The following is a 20097-nucleotide window of genomic DNA, read 5'->3' as shown; positions in this document are numbered from 1 at the left end:
TTTCACAGCTTTGAAGGAGGGTACGCAAACGACAATTTTTATCCGAGGACCTCTAGCTTCCAACCACGCCTCTTCTTTAATGCTTGGAGTATGGTGGAGAGTACCAACTTGGGGAAGTGAAGAGGCAGGACCTTGTTTTCCCAGACGCAATTGTTCGGAGAAAGACAATGCTGTCGGCTGAAAATGTTATGGGTAAATCTGCAGCAGAAAAAGCTGAGTAGAAAAGCGTAATGTGAAGAAGGCCCCGATTCACATGGGCCTTCCTCTTCACCAGAAAGAATGGGTTCCGTGCAGACCGTCCAGGAGTTGAGGAGGGACGACTTCTCTATCCTCAGGAATACCAAGGACTTTGCGGACTACCTTTTCTAGCTTCCCTTCCAACAGAATAGACTGCTGGGAGGGCGAGGATGTAGCCAAAGGCTCCTACACCGTGTGCAGGAGGAGGGGTCTTGAGGGCCGGGCCCTTGATAAAACAACCCTGGAGTTAGGCCTCTTGACTGCACTTTAGGGACCTGGGAGGAAGTTTTCTGAAATGTATCTTCTGATCGGATCCCCAGCTGAGCAAAAGGTATAGGGCTGGTTGTCCTTTTCTTGAAGAGTTTAGTAACCCTAGGCAGGAATTATCCGAAGAACGCTTTATGGGCCAAGAGGTCTGATCCACTTCGATGGCGACGAGGAGGGGGATCGAAGAGCTGGAATTGAAGAGACTGGAAGATGAACTGCTCTACTCTCACCTGAAGAGCTTTCAGGTAGTGCCGCTTTCGACTGCCTGACCGCCTTTGATGAAGTTTCTGGGGACACCATCAACGATGAACATCGGCGATTGGCGAAAATATCGACAGCGTCGATGGATCATTTTCACGCCTCCCTAAAGCTTTTAACACGCTCAATAAAAACGAGTCAAAAATTACTTCCGCCACTCTGGACTAAGGCTTTCCTGTGCCTTAGAGGATGAGCCTGGAATTGTGGCAAAATTTCTGACCTTTTTAAGCGCCGACTGTCTTCAGCCTCAGAAGACTTGGGACAGTTGCCTTTGCTCAAAAGACTCAGAAAAACGAGCAGACTCGGTATGAAACGTTTTCGCGAACAACCACATTGTTATCACCAACACCAACACTGACGTCATCAAGGACTTAACGCCGGACTAGATGTGTGTCACGCACTAAACTTAAGACCGACTCCATGAAACCGTTCATTTGCGCTTTTGATTTCTGAAAAAATAAATTTTCTGATTTATCAGCCTCGAGGCTGGGCTTGAAAAGGGAAAACATTCTGGGAAGCTGGTAAAGAAGAGGGGGAATTTGAGCCGGAAAGAGCAGCGGCAGAGGAGGGGGGTAGGAGAGGAGGAAGGAACAGCCGAGCAGAGGAGGTGGACGCCAATGCCACCAAAAAAGAATGATAACCTAGCTCCTTACGCTAAAGGCTTTCCTATCCCTATCCCTAACCAGCTTAATCTGATGGGAAACTGTATGTTTGCCAAAACTCCTGACTCCATTCCATACATTCACTGCATGTGTCTCCTGGGAACACTTTGACCACTACATGCTGTACACAAAGAATGGTATCGATTTAAGTTTAACTAGTTTGGCGGAGCACAAATTCCCTTTAACGCAAACTCTGGATCGAGAAGCTTGAATCTGACATAGCTCACGAAACCCAGAGCAGCAGGCTAGCCAGATAAATAAACAGGCAATGAGTACTTCACCAAGGAGAGACGCACAACCAAGTGCAAGCAGACAAAGGAACCCAAACAGTTTGAGGCAGATTACGGGTAAGATGCTCCAAATAGTTCGAGAATAAAACTGACCTGGGTTTATGGGTATGTCTCCTACACGCAACAACCACCGCATCCGGTGGGGTTAGGTCTCCGCCAATTGTATCAGCTGTCCCCAAAACAAAGTTTGAAAATTTATATCTCGGACGTGTCGATTTTAAAGAGATAAAGCTTTGGCAGTGTTTTTGGTAAATGAAAACAATGCCTTTGGAATGAAATTCGAGGGATTACTGGATGGAATAAGAACTTAGGATGGCAGTTAAAAACTGAATATATACATATTGTTCTTATATATAGTGTTAAACTGCCCTTGACCAATGGGGCTGTGCATAACTAAACTACTCTAATTGGGTTCCATGTTGACTGAGCTCAGAGGGCTGCTGTCTTGCAACAGCAAGGAAAGAAAATTAGTGCCAGTATCAATTTTGACTGGTATTGCCTTTCAGGAGATAGAATCACTGCACTATCAAGGTTTTAAGTCTCATGTAAGATAGCATCAGGAAAGGGTGCCATTAGCCAATTCTGATGGTACCCTTTCAATACAAGTTATCACAATATTTTTATATAATGTACTGATCAAATGCACATCATATCCTTCATTTTGTAAGGAGATTGGTGGTGGGAAATCCTCCACAGGTATGAAATTTGGAGATATTAAATGACAGAATGATCCACTAATTCATCAGGTCTTGGCCCCAGAGGGCAAGCCCAGGGAAGGGGTTTCATTGTACATAGCTTTGTTGTAACTATCAAGTCATGATAAAATATCCCTGGATGAAATATATTACAGATTTTGTAAAATGAGCTCTTCAGATCACAGAGGCACTTTACTGATGACTCTTGTCATAAGATGGTTTCGCTCTTTTCAGCTTAGGAAAATTACCGAAGAGTTCACCTAGGAAATAAGTGATCATTTGATGTTAACCCTTAAACGCCGACTAACTGTGACATTGTTGTGGCGATAACACTTGTAATGATCCTACAGTATATTTGAAAGGAAGATAAATACTTATTTTCAACTGATGACTATTTTTTAAAGCAGAAAAAATCCATTCTTACGACCAACACTAAAATAGTTGGTTTCTATCTAGGAAATGTAATTATTTTAAATTTTTATTTTCAAGGCTGAAACATACGAGTTCAACAACAATACTGACTAAATTTAAATGAAAAATGATAATATAATGTAACAATTCTGAAATACCCATCAGTACATACCAGTTTCATCAGTAACCTTATCAAAATCTTTCAGGAGGGAAGAAGCATGGCATTCTAACTCGAAAAACTCTTCTTGTGCCAAAAAATATCTCCCATAAAGATTATTGCCATGTACTAAGAATTTCAACCTGCAGTTACAGAACTTGTTATTACTTTTTATGACTGTAGTTACCCACAAAAATGATATTTTAATGATAAAATAAAGTTTGTTCATACTTACCTGGCAGATATATATATAGCTGTATTCTCCGAAGGTCCGACAGAATTTCAAATTTCGCGGCACACGAGTGGCCGGTCAGGTGGTTAGTACCCATTCCCGCCGCTGGGAGGCGGGTATCAGGAACCATTCCCATTTTCTATTCAGATTTTCTAACGCCACTGTCTCCTGAGGGGAGGAGGGAGGGCAATATAAATATATATATCTGCCAGGTAAGTATGAACAAACTTTATTTTATCATTAAAATATCATTTTGTTCATGAGACTTACCTGCCAGATATATATATAGCTGAATACCACCTTTGGAGGGGGTAGAGACAGCCAAGAAATAGGAAAAAACCAATTATTGGTAAAATTATTTTGGTTCCTTATCTGATAGCGTAGCTGACTGAGTGGTTACTGTCACTCTAGTCTGCTTCTGCTTTACTAGAGACCCCAGCGGTAGTGACCTATATAGCTGGCGACTTCTAGATGATCTGTCAACGGGGCGTGACCACAATGTGACTAGATCATAGCCCATACAAAGAGGACAAAAGAGCATTACTAACCACCTAACCAACACCTAAAGCGTTAGTTTGCAAAGGATTGGGAAGACTGCCTCCAGTAGTCGACCCAACAACCACAAAAACACAATTAAAAGGGGATAGGATCAGAGTTACCCCTTGTCCCAAGGTTGCTGAAGCAGCAATGTATGGTCCCAGCGAAAAGCAATTTCGTATGCTACCTAAACATCTTGCCAAGAGTGTGAGGCAAACACCCGAATTGACTTCGCCAAAATGTGGCACTAAAAATGTCACTGAGTACCATATTTTCTTGAACGCCATGGAGGTAGCAACTGCCCTCACCTCGTGAGCGTTAACTCTCAACAACTTGAAGTTGGAGTCGTCACAACTAGAGTGTGCGTCCTTAATGACGTCTCTAATGAAGAATGCCAGTGCATTCTTCGACATAGGTTTAACTGGTTGCCTCACAGAACACCATAAAACATCCAATGGACCACGAGTGTCCTGTGTTCTTTAAGGTAGTACTTGAGAGCTCTAACTGGACATAGAACTCCCTCAGGTTCCTGTCCAATAAGGTCTGCTAAACCTTTAATTTCAAAGTGTCTCAGGCCAAGGGTTAGAAGACCTATCATTCTTAGCCAAGAACTTAGGGCTTAAAGAATAGACAGCATTGTGTTCCTTGAAGCCCCATGACGGCCTCGAACTTCTCACTCTCTCTTCGCCGCAGGAATGCCGTTTCGAGTAACATCCTTAAGAGATGCAGAGTGGAGAGGCTCAAAAGGACTAAACATCAAAACTTGAGCATTACGTCCAAGTTCCAAGCAGGGGAAATCAGCTGAGGAACCTTGGACGTCTTGAAAGAGCTCGTAAGATCGTGGAGGTCCTTATTGTCAGACAAAGCTAATCCTCTGTGTCTGAATACAATCGAAAGCATGCTCCGATAACACTTGATAGTCGGAACTGCTATATCGAGTTTTTCTCTTAAGTAAAGGAGAAAATCCGCAACCTGGCTCACAGTGATAGAGGAAGAGGAAAAAGCCCTTCTTTCTACACCAACCTTTGAAGGTTGCTCACTTCGCTAGATATATCCTTTAGATGAAGAACTTCTGGCTCTAGCGATGGCCCGTGCCACCTGGCCAGAAAAACCCCTTCGCTCTGACCAAGTTTCGATAGTCTGAAAGCAGTCAGGTTCAGAGCGGGAGATTCAAAGATATCTCGTGAAGTGGGTTTGTATGAGCAGGTCTGCTCTCAGGAAGGGTCCTCGAACGTCTACCAACCAGAAGAGAAACTCTGAGAACCAGTGGTTCGAAGGCCAAAACATGGGGATGAGAGTCATCCTCGTCCCTTGTGAGGCCGCGAACTCATGCGTATGACTTCTCCCAGAATTTAGAACGGGAAAAAGGCGTAAACATCTATTCCCGTCCAATCCCAGGGAAGAGCACCATCGCAACTGCCCCAGGGTCGAGTACAGATGAGCTTTACAGAGGGAGCCTCGCTGTTCTTGAGGTCGTGAAAATATCCACAAGATGGCGACCCCAAAATTTCCAAAAATCTTGGCAAACCTCCTGATGAAGGGTCCATTCCTTGGCAGGAGTTGATGGCTAACAGAGCAGGTCTGCTTGAACATTTTCGACCTCTGCCACAAAACTTGTGAGAATCGAAATGTTGCGAGCATAGGCTCAAAGAATAATCTCTTGCAAGGCTGAACAGGGGAACAAGTATTGTCCGAGTTTGCTAGAACTACACGGCAAACTTGGACTCAAGAATTGGCGAGCTAAAAGATAGCCGCCAAATCTTTGAAGTCGATGTGCCAGGACACCTGTTCCTCTCTCCAGGTTCCTAACACTTTCCTCCCTCTAGTGTTGCCCCCCAACCTGTTGGACGACCCGTTGAAAAACAACACTAGGTTGGGGTTCAGAAGCTTGAGGGAGATCCCTTTCTGCAATTCCGTTGGATCGAGCCACCACCACAGATCCTCTTTATATAAGGAAGAATTCTCACCTCTTTCAAGTCTTCCTTGCTTTGTCAGTTCTCAACAAAAAGAACTGAAGAGGCCTGAGATGCAGACTCCCCAGAAAACAAACTTCTCCAGCGAGGAAATGGTCCCAGCAGACTCATTCCTTCCTTCACCTAGCATGTTTCCTTTTCCAAGAAGGCCGAAACTTTTTCGAGTATAGAAGTTGCCGTTCTTGCGACGGAGACGCTATAAAGCCGCTGAATAGATCTGAATTCCCAGACACAATGGACAGTGAGGGGGATCAGCTGCGACTTCTCCACAGACCAGAAGTCCCAGGGACTTCACGAGTTGCAGAGTCAACTGAAGGTCCTCCAGATACTTCGCCGACGGCGCCAATCAACCAGTCGTCCAAGTCTGACGTGCGACAGATGCAACTGCATCGCAACGTTTTTCATGAGAGACGGTAAACACCCCTCGGAGCAAAATGTGACGCCAACAGCATCTGGTGTTCCAGGCGGTCAACCATCCACGGTGACCAGACCCAACGTTGCTTAACTTCGCTGATCGGACGAGAAGCGGTGTTTTCAACGCGGTATGGCTGTTGTGCAGAGTCCAAAGCAGAGAGCCCTGAACTGGTACGTCTAGTCCCCAAGACAACCTGAGATACTTCACCGAACGTGGATGAATTGGGGCGTGAAGATAAGTATCTTGGAGATCCAAAGATACCATCCAATCCCTCGGGATGAAGGGCTCCTAGTATTGACTGCGAGGTCTCCATCTTGAACTTTTCCTTCCGGACCAAGTTGTTCGACCTGTTGACGTCAAGACGGGTCTCCAGCCTACTGAAAGTTTGGGACTAGAAACAATCTGTAGTAAAATCCCGGGAACACCGAGTCAAGATCTGTTCCACTGCTCTCCGCTCGAACATCTGTTGAGCAGGTCAAACAATTTTCTGTTTGACAGGAAGGCAGTTGGGAAACAAAAAACAAAAGAGGAGGAGACAGGAAGGGAATCAAGTAACCTCTCTCTAACAGTAGGAGGGACCAAACGTCTGCCCTCACTCTTTCCAGGCTTGTGCAAAAATGAAGCCTGGTTGCAAAGGAGTCTGGAGATGAAGGGAGTCACTTGCTACCTCTCTTGGAAGTGACATTCCTTCGGAAAAAACTCTTCTCGTGGTGCGGGTCTCGTGTTGCTTCCCATGGAAGCCCCTTTGTTATGCAAACATTTAGCTTTCTTTTACTTTTTTGTATCTGAGATCGGTGCAAGCGTTATGAAGGAGATGCAGTTTGAATGTCGATAACTTTAGTTTTGAGAAAAACGATATTTTTGCTTCTCTGTGTATTTATTTGCTTGCCGTTACACAGTTTGATGTTTTATGACATAATGAAAGCCAAAAATAGACCTGCAAAGTAATATAACTTCTAAATGAAGCTAAATGAAGAGGTGTCAAACACGGCTGGGAGGTTGGCCAGAATTTACTTAGTCAAGCTCTGAGCTGCTACTGACTGACTGCCACTGACTGCCCTGCCCTGCGGCATTCCTGTCTTTAAGCTGATGATCGTACTATGTCCACAGGGTTGCCATAGATCATTACATTAGATATTATTTCATAGCTAAAAGGAAATTACCACCGATATACTGACAATATCATTACATTATATGAAAAATGTAAATGACTATGATAGGTTACTGTTTTGTTTATAACTTCTAACTGTAGCGAACTTTTAAATAAAACTTTCTGAGAAGATAGTCAGGATATGTATGATGCCATATATAAAATATCCCAGAAAATTTTATTTCCGATTTTTTCGTCAAACGCTCCCCTTAAGACAAAGACAACTGCGAAGGTGGAGAGAGAGGAGCCGACGGTTGAAAAGTCTCAGGAAACAGATCCTTAAGAAAAAAGCCAGAGTCTGATAATCAGAGGAAGAAGAAGACGAAAGAAGTTTCTCTTCATACAAAGGCTGTGACGAAAGAGGATGTTCTTCCGCAGCTGGAGGGTCTTGAGTGAGTGGTGAAAGTAGTTCCGATTCGCCGATACGTAAGCGGGAACTACCCTCAACGAAGAAGTCAACAACTAGAGTAATGATAGTAAACATAAAATGTGGAACGCTTACGATTAGCGTGTCATCCCTGCGAAGAGCCATGCAATCTTCTCTGTATCGTTTAAATTAGTATATGTACTGCCAAAGCAAGTACTGGCTAAATTAAGAAGGACATCAGATGTTGGAAGCGGGTAAGTTAGCGACATGATGAACAACTGGAGCGTGTCAACACAAGACTTGAAGCTATACGGTCGAAGCGAAACGCTTTACCGCCATGACGTGACGCCATGAGAGGCTCCGTGGGCAAGTACTAGAAGAGAGTCACAGCGTGGCGCCGCGAAGCGTCATGGCTAAGCGCGCCTTCGAGCCAAGGTGAGGAGCGCGTGAAGCGTGAGAAGCGCACGCAGAGCAAGACGCGCTCCTGGCGCGACAAGAGAAAAGGCCAACACCTCAACTCGGGAAGACAAATAGGAAGCCACTAAACACCTCTCTAGACGACAGACGCTCTGTATCGTTCCACAAGGGGAGACGAAGGTGAAAGTCTGTGTCTTAACAGGCAGATACGAATCTTGAAAGGTTCATGAGAGCATCCAGCTGTTGTTGCAAACCCAACAAAATCTTACGCGTTGGAGAAGCCACTCTCTCGGGAGAAGGGCTGAACCTGAGAGAAGGAAAGGGGGCGAGAGACGTATACTTCCTTCCACAGGGGAAGAAGCTCTGGCCCTTGCCTTAGCGCGACAGGGGGTCGAGTAGAGTGATCATTCTGAAAAACACTTTATTCTCTTCTGCAGAGGAATATCCACGCAACTTTCGGGAAGAGTACAAACGTCTAGAGGAAGAGGACGTGAAGCGCCCTCTCCTCTAAGCTTCTCTTAAGAGGGCGAGAGTCCAACCTGAGAGCTCAACCCCGGAGGCCAGGGAGGACGTGTCGGAGGACGAGAAGTAATCTCAGGATGCGTGCCTGAGCACGATCCCCTGGCAGCCTGGGTAGCGTCATCAGGACCTGCCAAAGGGATGCCAGATCGGGTGGGAAGCCCCGAACCCCTCATGCGGCTTTATAGATGCCCTCCTGGTCCTGGGAGTTCGACAGAGGTCCAGGCCTAGAGGCATTATAGGCCGATCTGACGCCCTCCACAACACTAGGGCACTAGCACTAACACTATGCGTTTGAATTGCATTCACTTTAGTTTCAAGAGCACGAACATTGACCCCTGCAACAAAACGAGAGCCAGGGAATTACCTTCTGCAGCAACAAACTACAGGGTTAGTAATAAATTTATTACAGGGTTACTAGTAGGAGAAAAACCCAGACTGTCCAACTAAGGATGCACTCTAGGAGGAAGATTTCCTCAGCCTATCACGCCCAATTTAAGCATATAGGCTTCATATTTCTTCCACTCACCTCAGACAATCCCACACTATTCATTACCGATTATCATAGAGCATTGAACACCCTTACAACAACATAAAGAGTGAGGAACTATCAAAGTCTTGATAGCCTCACCTTACATTCACCCAAGCTACAGACCTCTGATAGCTAGAGGTAAGACATCTTAATTATAAGAAAAGTCAAAAGCAAAATCAAAAACGGTCCACAAAGAGCGATGCCAAGTCACAGATCCAGTTTAATACCAAAAAAAACTAAAATACTTAAGTGACAACAAAATTTGAAATCAAAGGCGGAGGAACTGACAACAGGTGTTGACAGTCCGGCGACAGAGAAAAATCTGAATAGAAAATGGGAATGGATCTGATACCCGCCTCCCAGCGGCAGGGAATGGGTACTAACCACCTGACCGAAGTCCTACTTCGTGTGCCGCCAAATTTGAAATTCTGTCGGACCTTCGAGAATACAGCTATATATAACCAGTCAGGTAAGTCTCAGTGAACAAAAAATATCACTTTATTGTGTGAAATTTGAACATAACTATTCTTTTTTATTTCTGGAAAAATGTGAATGAAACTCTTCAAACTTGACTAAATTCATCAAAGGAACATTTTTATCATGATATGCAAGAGTATGGTTTTTGAAATTATGAAAAATGGATTTTTTCTGTAAAGATTAAAGTTGATAACTGTATACAAACCTACTACTATACAAAAGCCTTAAAAAGCCCCATTACATTTTCCATGTTTTCTGCCTTACAGCTGAGAGTGGAATGACTCTTGTTAATCCTATAATATTGTACCTGTATAAAGTTGGAGCCCTTGGAGCCAGACCAACCACTGGAATTAGGAGTCTTGGTCATGAAAATGAACAGATACCTGTCTCCAATCTGTATGGGTCAAAACTCCACATAATTGTACTTGAAACGAAAGAAATATACTCACCTCATCTATAAAGCACAGAGGCAGATACCCCACAGTTCCATGCTATACATTACAGTTGGGGAGTTATGAGGCTGAGGAGTAAGTCATAAGGGTTTGCGATCAACAAGAGAGAGAAGAGATAATTTTACTTGCAGCAAAGATTAGGTCAACAGAGAAGTTACTAAAAGCTTTATGAGTTACCTTTCTCAAACAGAATTTTCCACAATTACTAGATTACCAAGAGGCACAATTAAAATTAGCTTCCAATTCTAAACTGACTTTAAGGTCCATGATGTAGATACTGCCCAAATTTCATGACTCCCGACTTTAAAAATTTTATGCCTATAACTTATTAGTCCTGGTAATCCATGAACATGGCTTTCCTAAGCTAATAAGAAACAGTAGCTTTTAGATACTTCCATCTCACATGTGCTGGGGGCTAACAACAATTTTGAACAGCACCACCACCCTTCTGTAAGGTGTGGTCTTCCAATGATAAACCCTCACAGCTCTCACTGACCATAACAGCAGATCTTCCTTATCCCCTTGTTATACTGGCATTGACTGGTAAACAAAAGGAGGAAGCAAAAGGTGTGATGGTGCAGATTGAGTTTGGCCATAGAACCAGGTATGTATGAAGTCCAATAATGTGGGGGGGTTCTTGGTGTACCTTGACTAGAAAAGGCATGTAACTTGCAACCTTGCAAATGCTTGTGATGCTAAGAAAGTAGTCTTGATATAGACATCCTTTAAGGGAGCTTCCTCTAAGGGCTCATAACATGAAACTGAAAGATGTTTTGAAACAAGTGACATCCTATAAGGTTGTTTGAAGTTTCTCAGAAATTCTCAACCTAAAACCACTAGAACATCCATAGCTGATTAAAGGAGCTCAAGTCATGGGCCCTGATTTCAAAAACCTGTTATAGAGCTGACCTGTAAACCTTCACAGCTGAAATTGAAAGACTTCTTGAGTGACACAAAAACAGCAAGAAGTCTGCTACCTGGGAAATCATGGCAAAGACTGGATCATCACTTCTTCTAACAATAAGAAAAGGCATGCCACTTGGACTGGTTCAGCTGGACTTTAGACTTTTGACAGACTTGGCGATGACTCCTACAGCTTGGCTTGAAAACTGTCTCCTGGTAATTCCTCTCTTGATAGACAGAGACAGGTAGGTGAGGATGCTCAAGTTCTGAAGAAAATGCAAGAAGTGGGGCCAGTGTAACAGATTCTACTAATTTAGAAGAGATCTTGGCAGATTTAATAATAACTCAAGATCTAGAAACCATGCCTGCTGAGGCTTAAATATGGCTATCAAGATCATGCATGTGTTGACTGCTTGGCAGAAATTCTCAAGAACTGGTATTATTGCAAAAAATGGAGATGAATACAGCTCTTCACTGTCCACTGTGACCATGAACACATTGCTTCAGCAAGATGCCTCATATAGCAGAGTGGAACAGTAATTGGGAAGCTTGTAGTTTAGACTCTCAGCAAATAAGTCCATTAAGGGTAACCCCCCAACAGCTTCCTGCATGTGTTGACTGCTTGGCAGAACTTCTCAAGAACTGGTATTATCACAGAGAATAGAGGAGATGCATACAGCTCTTCACTGTTTCATGGGACCATGAACACACTACTTGAGCAAGGTGCCTCATCTGGCAGAGTGGAACAGTAATTGGGAAGCTTGTAGTTTAGACTCTGCAAATAAATCCATCAAGGGGTAACCCACAACAGCTTCCTCAGAGCATGGCACACTTCTGGATGTAGAGGCCTCTCTAATGTTAGCACCTGATCTTGTCTTTTCAGGAAGTCTGCCAAGCTGATGTGCTTCCCTATGATGAACCTGGAAAGTAGGGTGACACTGAGATATTGGCTCCATATTAAGATTTCCCGTGCTAGGTGGTACATCACTGAAGATTTTATGCCTCCTTCATTCTAAGGTAAGCAACTTTGATGTTGTTTGACATTATCTTTACAGTTTTGTAGGACCCGTGGAACTGGAAGTTGCAGAACTAGAAAAACTACCTTGAGTTTCAGGGGAGAATGTTTTGCTTAAGTGCTTCTCTAAATACCATTGGCCTGAAGCCACTAGGTTCAGCATTGAAGCCTCAACTTTCTTTGGATGGTAAATAATAGTAACTCTCATGACGTAACAAGATGAACTTTGTGTTGATATTGCCATCACTCTAAGTTTAACAGGACCTTGATGGAAAGCTGTCCTAGGAAGTCCTCTGGAGAGTCTCAACCTGAAATAACTGTGTGATGGTAACTTTTCCAGAGAATGAAGGATCAGTCAGGGGCTACAGAAGCTTTTGAAAAAAGAAAGTGGAACATTTGTTTTCTCTCCCTTGTTAGGCAAACTGTAAAGGTAGTAATGTCTACGTCCTTATATATATATGGTATAAGTTGAACATTTTGCTGGAATCAGGTACAACTTCTCCCATATGATGATTATACCAAGGTATTGGCATAGATTGATGAGACAGCTGAGGTGCTGATGAACTCCTCGGATGAATATACCAAGATCAGCCAGTCAGCCAGATATCTTGTCAACCTGATGTCTTTTCTGAAAACTCAAGACTACAAATGGGGCTATTACCTGAGTGAAGAACAAACACAGGTTCTTTAACTGGAAGATCTTGTCTTGCCAAAAGAACCAGAGGCATTCCCTGGAAGACCTAAGAACAAGAACTTGAAAGCATTTGGCTCTCAAATCCAGAAACACGAGTGTTGTCCTTCCAAATGCAGCACCAGATCAGGCATCTGCCTCCACCCACGAAGGCAAAAGAGCTGAAGATAACAGTCCAGAATACTAAAGTTGACTTTTGGCTTTCAACCCTAAGAAGCCTTTGGGACTGTAAACAGCCTGCAGTAAAACTAGCTGGGATCCCTTGTAGCTACTTCTATTATCACTTTGGCCAACATGGATTTCCTTTCATAGTACTACTGTATAATGCCAGGAATTATAATGCATCACTTACATGGGACTAACACTTTATTGGATGAAAAGATTGAGGAGGGAAACCTGTCTACAGAAATGGGAGCCAGTAACCTTCCTTCAAGATTTAACAACCCAAGGGTTTTCATACATTTCCTGCCCGTCGTGCTAGTATTTCTGCAGACATGCCTTATCTCCTACAAGTGTATGGCTGGTTCCCAAAAGGAAACAAAGGAGACTTCTGAGTACTACTGCCTCCACTGTTGAAGCAAAAGGGCAAACATTGCCTCCTTAGAGTTGAATGCCTATTTGGGATCACTGGATAAGATCTCCAAGCTGTGGTAACATGAAACTCATGATTATTTCTGAGATACAGAGATAACTGAGTCCTATAGAAGTCCTTCATCTAGAGACTGATGCTGTCTAGAGTTGAGCTACCTCAAGTTCTCATGACAGCTTGAGTTGTTGTGGCATCTAGCCTCTAAGTTACCTTCTTGATTACAGGGGCAGGGCAAAAGTGCTTACACATACAGTATTATCTGACATACTCACATTCTAAAGAATAGTATATTTGCTAAGTAGACCAACATCCTAATAAAAACATATGGGATGGAAGCTCTGCCAAGCAAAGCAACCAACCTCTTGGGCCAGGTGAAATTTTCAAAATTCTCTGTAGCACTGGATATACGCTTGCAATTAGCTACAAGGACTTACTGTTTCCCGTTAGCCATTAATAGAATTTTTCTTAGAATTTTCTCGAGCAACAATACCACTGTTGGCTTGGGATGTGAGGCAAAGACATCCTTGATGAGTTTTATAGGTGTGTGTGTGTGTGATTACCAGCTGACTCATAAAATCTTTTTAATCCTACACTGGAAGGGGAGAAAATCTGTGGAGTTGGTAGTAGCTATGTTTCTTGAAACCTGTTTCAGAGCTCCTCTTTAGTATACTCTGCCTAATGTTCCTGAAGATAGCAGCCATTGCCAATTCTTATGTAACTCGACTCCTAAAGATAATTCTGGAGGTTTTGTCTCCTCTAACACCATAATCTCACAGATCTAATCTCACCCAGTTGAGGTAATTAAAAATCCACTTCATCATCTGACAATAACTTTTTCAAAAACCTCTACAAAACACTGCTTTTTAAGTGTAGAAATTAAATCTGAAGATTTCAAGGATTTATGAACCTGAGGTTTATCCTTCTGAAAAGTGACCCCTATCTGATGATGGAGAACAAAAACTAGATGTTTTAGGTACGCTTAAAAGATCAGGCACCAACAGTTGTTACTGTTCACAACTAGAGAAAACATTACATTATATATTATATATACAATATATATATACTAAATATATATATATATATATATATACATATATATATATATATATATACACACACAAGAAAGCACTAACGCAGACAGCTTGATATATGGTTTTCCTTTATTCATCATGGCCTACGGTTCCAGATCCTTGTCTCATCCTCAAGGCTAAAAATACAAAGTAAAATATACAAATACAGCAAGAAAAGTTAGAATGTATATACAAATAAATTTTGACAAAGTAAAACATCAATACAAAAGCTAAACTTAAAATAAAATTGTTAAAAAAAGAGAGAACGAACTAGAATATTTCAACTAACAGACCTTAATCCTCAAAGTTTAGCTGCTGTATGAAAAAATAATAAACATAAGGTGGGGTGTGGTTTAAGCTATATACAGGGGTGTGGACGAGGAATAATTGTTCAAAGAGGGAACAAGCTTCTTGATTACTAATGATTCAAGAATAAGGAGGTGGTATTCATGTTGGCTGGTCAGTATAATCTTAAAATCATTATAGTTTATTTTACTTTTGCATAGTTTTATGTGATTTCTAATATTTGATGTTTCGGGATTGGACAACTTGCACCCAGTGTGAAAGCTAATGCCAATATGTGTGTCACATCTCACTTTAAGCGATGCATGTTTCCCTCCCTGGTCTGACAATGACAGTTGACAACAAGTAAATAAATAAACAACAATGGACTATATTAAAGGGGCAGTTTTTCTTTTGTGACGAAACATACCGCCAATAGTTCTTAGGTTCTTAAATATGAGCTTCACGTCAATTGCAGGAAAATAATTCCAAAATCCTTTTTAGGTTGGGGGAAAGAGGTGTCATGCGTGAATGGAAAACTTATATAATAATTAATTTATTACAGGTGTGTACTAGTAGGAGGTGAAAGGACTTATCAATGTTTTCTTAATATATTTTAAAAATAAATTGGATGGATAGCAGTTGATTTAAAATAATCATAGAGAAAACCTATTTCCTTATAAAAAGATGGGCACATTAGATGTAATGTTATGGCCCTGGGAAAGAGTTGGTAAATTCAATTACAAAATCATAAAAGCAAGAAGTGTAAAATTCTGTCAAGACCACCTTTTCTTGTGGAACCGTAAAGTAGAAATCAGTCATCGGGATGACAGAGGTCTAAAATATAATTAATTATAAGAAAGTCAAAGAAAATTGAAACGGTCCACAAAGAGCGTATGCCAAGTCACAGATCCAGTCTTTAAAAAACAAAGTGTTGTATGCGACAACAAATTTCGATATAAAAAGGCTTAAAAACAGGTGGACAGGTGTCAGTCCGGCGACTCAGAAAATGTGAATAAAAATATCAATGAACGCCTTAACCCTCCCAGTCTGTTGGAATGGGTACTAACCTACCTGTCTGTTGAATGCATGGGCAGCCGTCAACTACAAAATTTTCAACCTTTGGAGAATACAGCACGATATATCTGGCAGGTGCCCATGAAAAAACGCAATTGTAAGCTAAAACTCTTATATTCTAGTAATATTCAATCATGTACCTTCATTTTTGCAACAAATTGGAAATCAGCACAATATATCGATTTACTGGTGATTTTTGAAAAAACATTTTCTTACGCCAATATGGTAACTCGGCGAAAATTTCAGAAATTCTTTCGTCATTTTGTCGTAAACTTTTGCACTGTTCTATATTAGCCGTTACATATAGTTTTATGAAAATGTACAATTTCATATACAATACACAGAAAATAACTCATGGTTGTAGCTTTTATCAGTTTTGAAATATTTTCATATAAATCCAATAACTGCCAAAATTTCAACCGGTCAACTTTATTTCGACCGAAATGGTCAAAAAGCACAATTGTAAGCTAAAATCTTACATTCTAAGTAATATTCAATCATTTTACCTTCATTTGCAACCAATTGGAAGTCTCTGCACAATATTTCGATTTATGGTGATTTTTTAAAAAGAACTTTTCCTTACGTCCGCGCCAGAAATTCTTTAAAATCACGTTAAGTAATGTTTGCACTGTTTTATATTAGTCGTTACATAAACTTTATATATGGAAATGTGCGCAATTTCATATAATACAACAGAAAAATAACTCGCGGTTTGTAGCTTTTATCAGTTTTGAAATATTTTCATATAAATCGCGATAACTGCAAAATTTCAAGCTTGGTCAACTTTAATCGACCAAATGGTAAAAAAATGCAATTATAAGCTAAAACTCTTACATTCTAGTAATATTCAATCATGTACCTTCATTTTGCAACAAATGGAAGTCTCTAGCACAATATTTCGATTTATGGTGAATTTCTGAAAAAATTTTTTTTCCTTACGTCTACTTGTGATAGCTTCGACCGAACATCTCAGAAATTCTTTCGTCATGTTATGCGTAATGTTGCATCGTTTTACATTAATCGTTACATAAACTTTTATATATGAAAATGTGCAATTTCATGTAGAATACAACACAAATTAGCTCATGGTTGTAGCTTTTATCAGTTTTGAAATATTTTCACATAAATCACGATAACTGCAAAATTTCAACCTTCAGTCAACTTTAACTCGACCAAAATGGTAAAAAAACACAATTGTAAGCTAAAACTCTTACATTCTAAGTAATATTCAATCGTTTAACTTCATTTTGCAATAAATTGAAGTCTCTAGCACAATATTTCGATTTATGGTAATTTTAAAAAACATTTTCCCTTACGTCTGTCGCATTAACTCGGCCGAACATCTCAGAAATTCTTTCGTCTCGTTGTCGTAATATTTGCACCGTTTTATATTAGTCGTTACATAAAGTTTTATATATGAAAATGTTGCAATTTCATTTACAATACAACAAAAAATAACTCATGGTTGTAGCTTTTATCAGTTTGAAATATTTTCATATAAATCACGATAAATAGAAAAATTCGACTTTGGTCAGCTTTAACTCGACCGAAATGGTCAAAACTGCAATTATCAGCTAAAACACTTACAGTGTAGTAATATTCAATCAATTGGCTTCATTTTCAACAAACTGGAAGTCTAGCACAATATTTCGATTATAGTGAATTTTTGAAAAAAAAATTTTTACGTCCAGCGTTATGAATTCATGCATCATTTTGTGATAATATTTTCTCTGTGTTGCTTTGATCGTTTAAAATTTGTTATATACCAAAATCATCGCAATGTAATATGCAATACAACTAAAAAATTAAGTCGTGCTTTAACCCGTTTTTGCTTACAGCGATTTGTATACAATTATATCGAGTTTTTTTTCACTGTCATATATTCAATATTTATATATGATAATGATATTTTTCATTTTCTGATGGTTGCATACTAAACTTCAGGCAATGACAAAAAAAATGAGCCAAAAATGAACTCTTAATCTTAAAAACTAAAGCGTGTGATTTTTTGAAAAAACTTTTTTCCGGCAAGCTAACTCACGAAACGCCACCGGCATATGGGACGTTTTTGTAAATAGGGCTTGGCGTTAAAGGGTTAATGGATTACCATTGCTACTACACCTTCACTTGCGTAAACTGGACGCATTGTAAAGTCGACTAAAATTGTCTGTCGGTTGGCCGGCGGCGGACGCCGTCGTCAGCACAAAAAATTTCAACCTTGGTCAACTTATTTCGACGGAAATGGTCGAAAAACGCCCAATTGTAAGCAAATCTCTTACATTCTGGTAATATTCAATCATTTACCTTCATTTTGCAACAAATTGGAAGTCTCAAGCACAATATTTCGATTTATGGTGAATTTTGAAAAAACCTTTTCGCTTCGTCCGGCTGTAACTTCGGCGAAAATTTCAGAAATTCTTTCGTCATTTTTGTCGTAATTTTTGCACCGTTTTATATTAGCCATTACATAAAGTTTTATTTATGAAAATTTGTGCAATTTCATATAAATACAACAAACACACCCATGGTTGTAGCTTTATCTGTTTGAAATATTTTCATATAAATCATGATGTGTAAAATTTCAGTCTTCGATCAGCTTTGACTCAACCGTGGCCGAAAAACACAATTGTAGCTAAAACTCTTACATTTTAGTAATATTCAATCATTTACCTTCATTTTGCAACAAATTGGAAGTCTCTAGCACAATAATTCGATTTATGGTGAATTTTTGAAAAAAAACTTTTTCCTTATGTCCGCATGCGGTAACTCTGCCGAAAATCTCTGAAATTCTTTCATCACTTTGTCGTAATTTTTTCACCGTTTTATATTAGTCGTTACATAAAGTTATATATATATAAAAATGTAAGCAATTTCATGTAGAATACAACAAAAAATAACCCATGGTTGTAACTTCTATCAGTTTTGAAATATTTTCATAAAATTTCAACCTTGATCCAACAGCTCGACGCGGAAATGGTCAAAAACGCAATTATAAGCTAAAACTCTTACATTCTAAAGTAATATTCAATCATTTACCTTCATTTTGCAACAAATTGGAAGTCTCTAGCACAATATTTCGATTTATGGTGAATTTTTTTAAAACCTTTTCCTTGCATCCCCGCGGTAACTTCGGCCCGAACATCTCAAGAAATTCTTTCGTCACTTTGTCTTTGCACCGTTTTATATTGGTTTGTTACATAAGTTTTATATATAAAAATGTGTGCAATTTCATATAGAATACAACAAAAAATAACTCATGGTTGTAGCTTTTATCAGTTTTGAAATATTTTTCATATAAATCACAATAAATAGAAAAATTAGAACTTTGGTCAACTTTAACTCCAACTGAAATGGTCAAAACTGCAATTATGGCTAAAACACTTACAGTCTAGTAATATTCAATCAATTACCTTCATTTGCAACAAACAGAAGTCTCTGCACAATATTTCGATTTATGGTGAATTTTTTAAAAACTTTTTTCGTCCACGATTGCAATTCATGCATCATTTTGTGATAATATTTTCTCTATGTTTCTTTGATCATTCTTACAATTTATTTATATACCAAAATCATCGCAATTTAGTGTACAATACAAATAAAAAAGTAACTCATTAGCTTTTAACTGTTTTATACAGTGCGATTTGTATACAATTATATATATGAAATTTTTTTGTGTCATATATTTCAATATTTATATATGATAATGATATTTTTTTCATTTCTGATGGTTGCATACTAAACTTCAGGCAATGTCAAAAAGACAAAACTGATTTTTAATCTTAAAAACTAAGTGCTGTGATTTTTGAAGAAAACATTTTTTCCCAAATAACTCCCGAACGCCGCCGGCATACGGCAGACACTTTCGTAAATAGAGGCTCGGCGTTTAAGGGTTATACACAATGGCTGTGTCCTGCACTGCCAACTCCAACAGCTCTTTAAATCTAAGTGGTTAAAACCGTGGTACACATTCTCCTGATCATTAAAAACAGTATCCAAAATATAATCGATTGTTTCCTCCACTGGTATATTAGTGAATAGTGACTCTATATCAAAACTGGCCATACCAGATCGGAATCTTCGACATAAAATATTATTTTTAAATACTAAGGAACTGTTAACAGTAAATTCATTTTTGAAAGAGTTTTCCAAGGGAGGGACTATGTATTTTGCAATTTTGTAGTTGGGTGTAGTATATGAAGAAAGGATTGGCCTTACAGGCACGTTCTCTTTATGTATTTTGGGGAGGCCATATATGATACCATAAGATGATCCACTGACGAAAAGCTCATCATAAGTAGTTTGAGTAATAATCTGTTTATTTTTTAAAGATCTCAAAAAACAGTTAATTTCGTCTTCTTTCTTAAAAATAAGTTTAAAATCTTTGTTATCAATTTTCTGAAATTTAGAATCATCAGTGAGTAC

At 39.8% G+C, this 20097-nt stretch overlaps 1 protein-coding gene and 2 pseudogenes across 6 annotated transcripts in view; all 3 read right to left on the bottom strand.

Moving 5' to 3' along the window:
- Positions 1 to 20097, bottom strand: part of LOC136825530 (protein LZIC-like) — a 233824-nt gene that overhangs the window by 42276 nt on the left and 171451 nt on the right. For 3 of the 6 annotated variants that reach the window (XM_067082134.1, XM_067082137.1, XM_067082142.1), the window contains exon 5: positions 2993 to 3120. The exons of the other annotated variants lie outside the window; for them this stretch is intronic. In XM_067082134.1, the coding sequence (XP_066938235.1) occupies positions 3094 to 3120 (27 nt within the window). In that variant the 3' untranslated portion in view covers positions 2993 to 3093. The remainder of the gene's footprint in view (positions 1 to 2992; positions 3121 to 20097) is intronic. 6 annotated transcript variants of the gene reach the window in all.
- LOC136828917 (5S ribosomal RNA) lies at positions 6160 to 6275 on the bottom strand (annotated as a pseudogene).
- On the bottom strand, positions 7768 to 7868 carry LOC136829030 (U6 spliceosomal RNA; annotated as a pseudogene).

This window comes from Macrobrachium rosenbergii, chromosome 3 (assembly GCF_040412425.1).
Source record: "Macrobrachium rosenbergii isolate ZJJX-2024 chromosome 3, ASM4041242v1, whole genome shotgun sequence".
NCBI classification, from domain to species: Eukaryota; Metazoa; Arthropoda; class Malacostraca; order Decapoda; family Palaemonidae; genus Macrobrachium; species Macrobrachium rosenbergii.
This window is presented reverse-complemented; position numbering and strand designations above follow the sequence as displayed.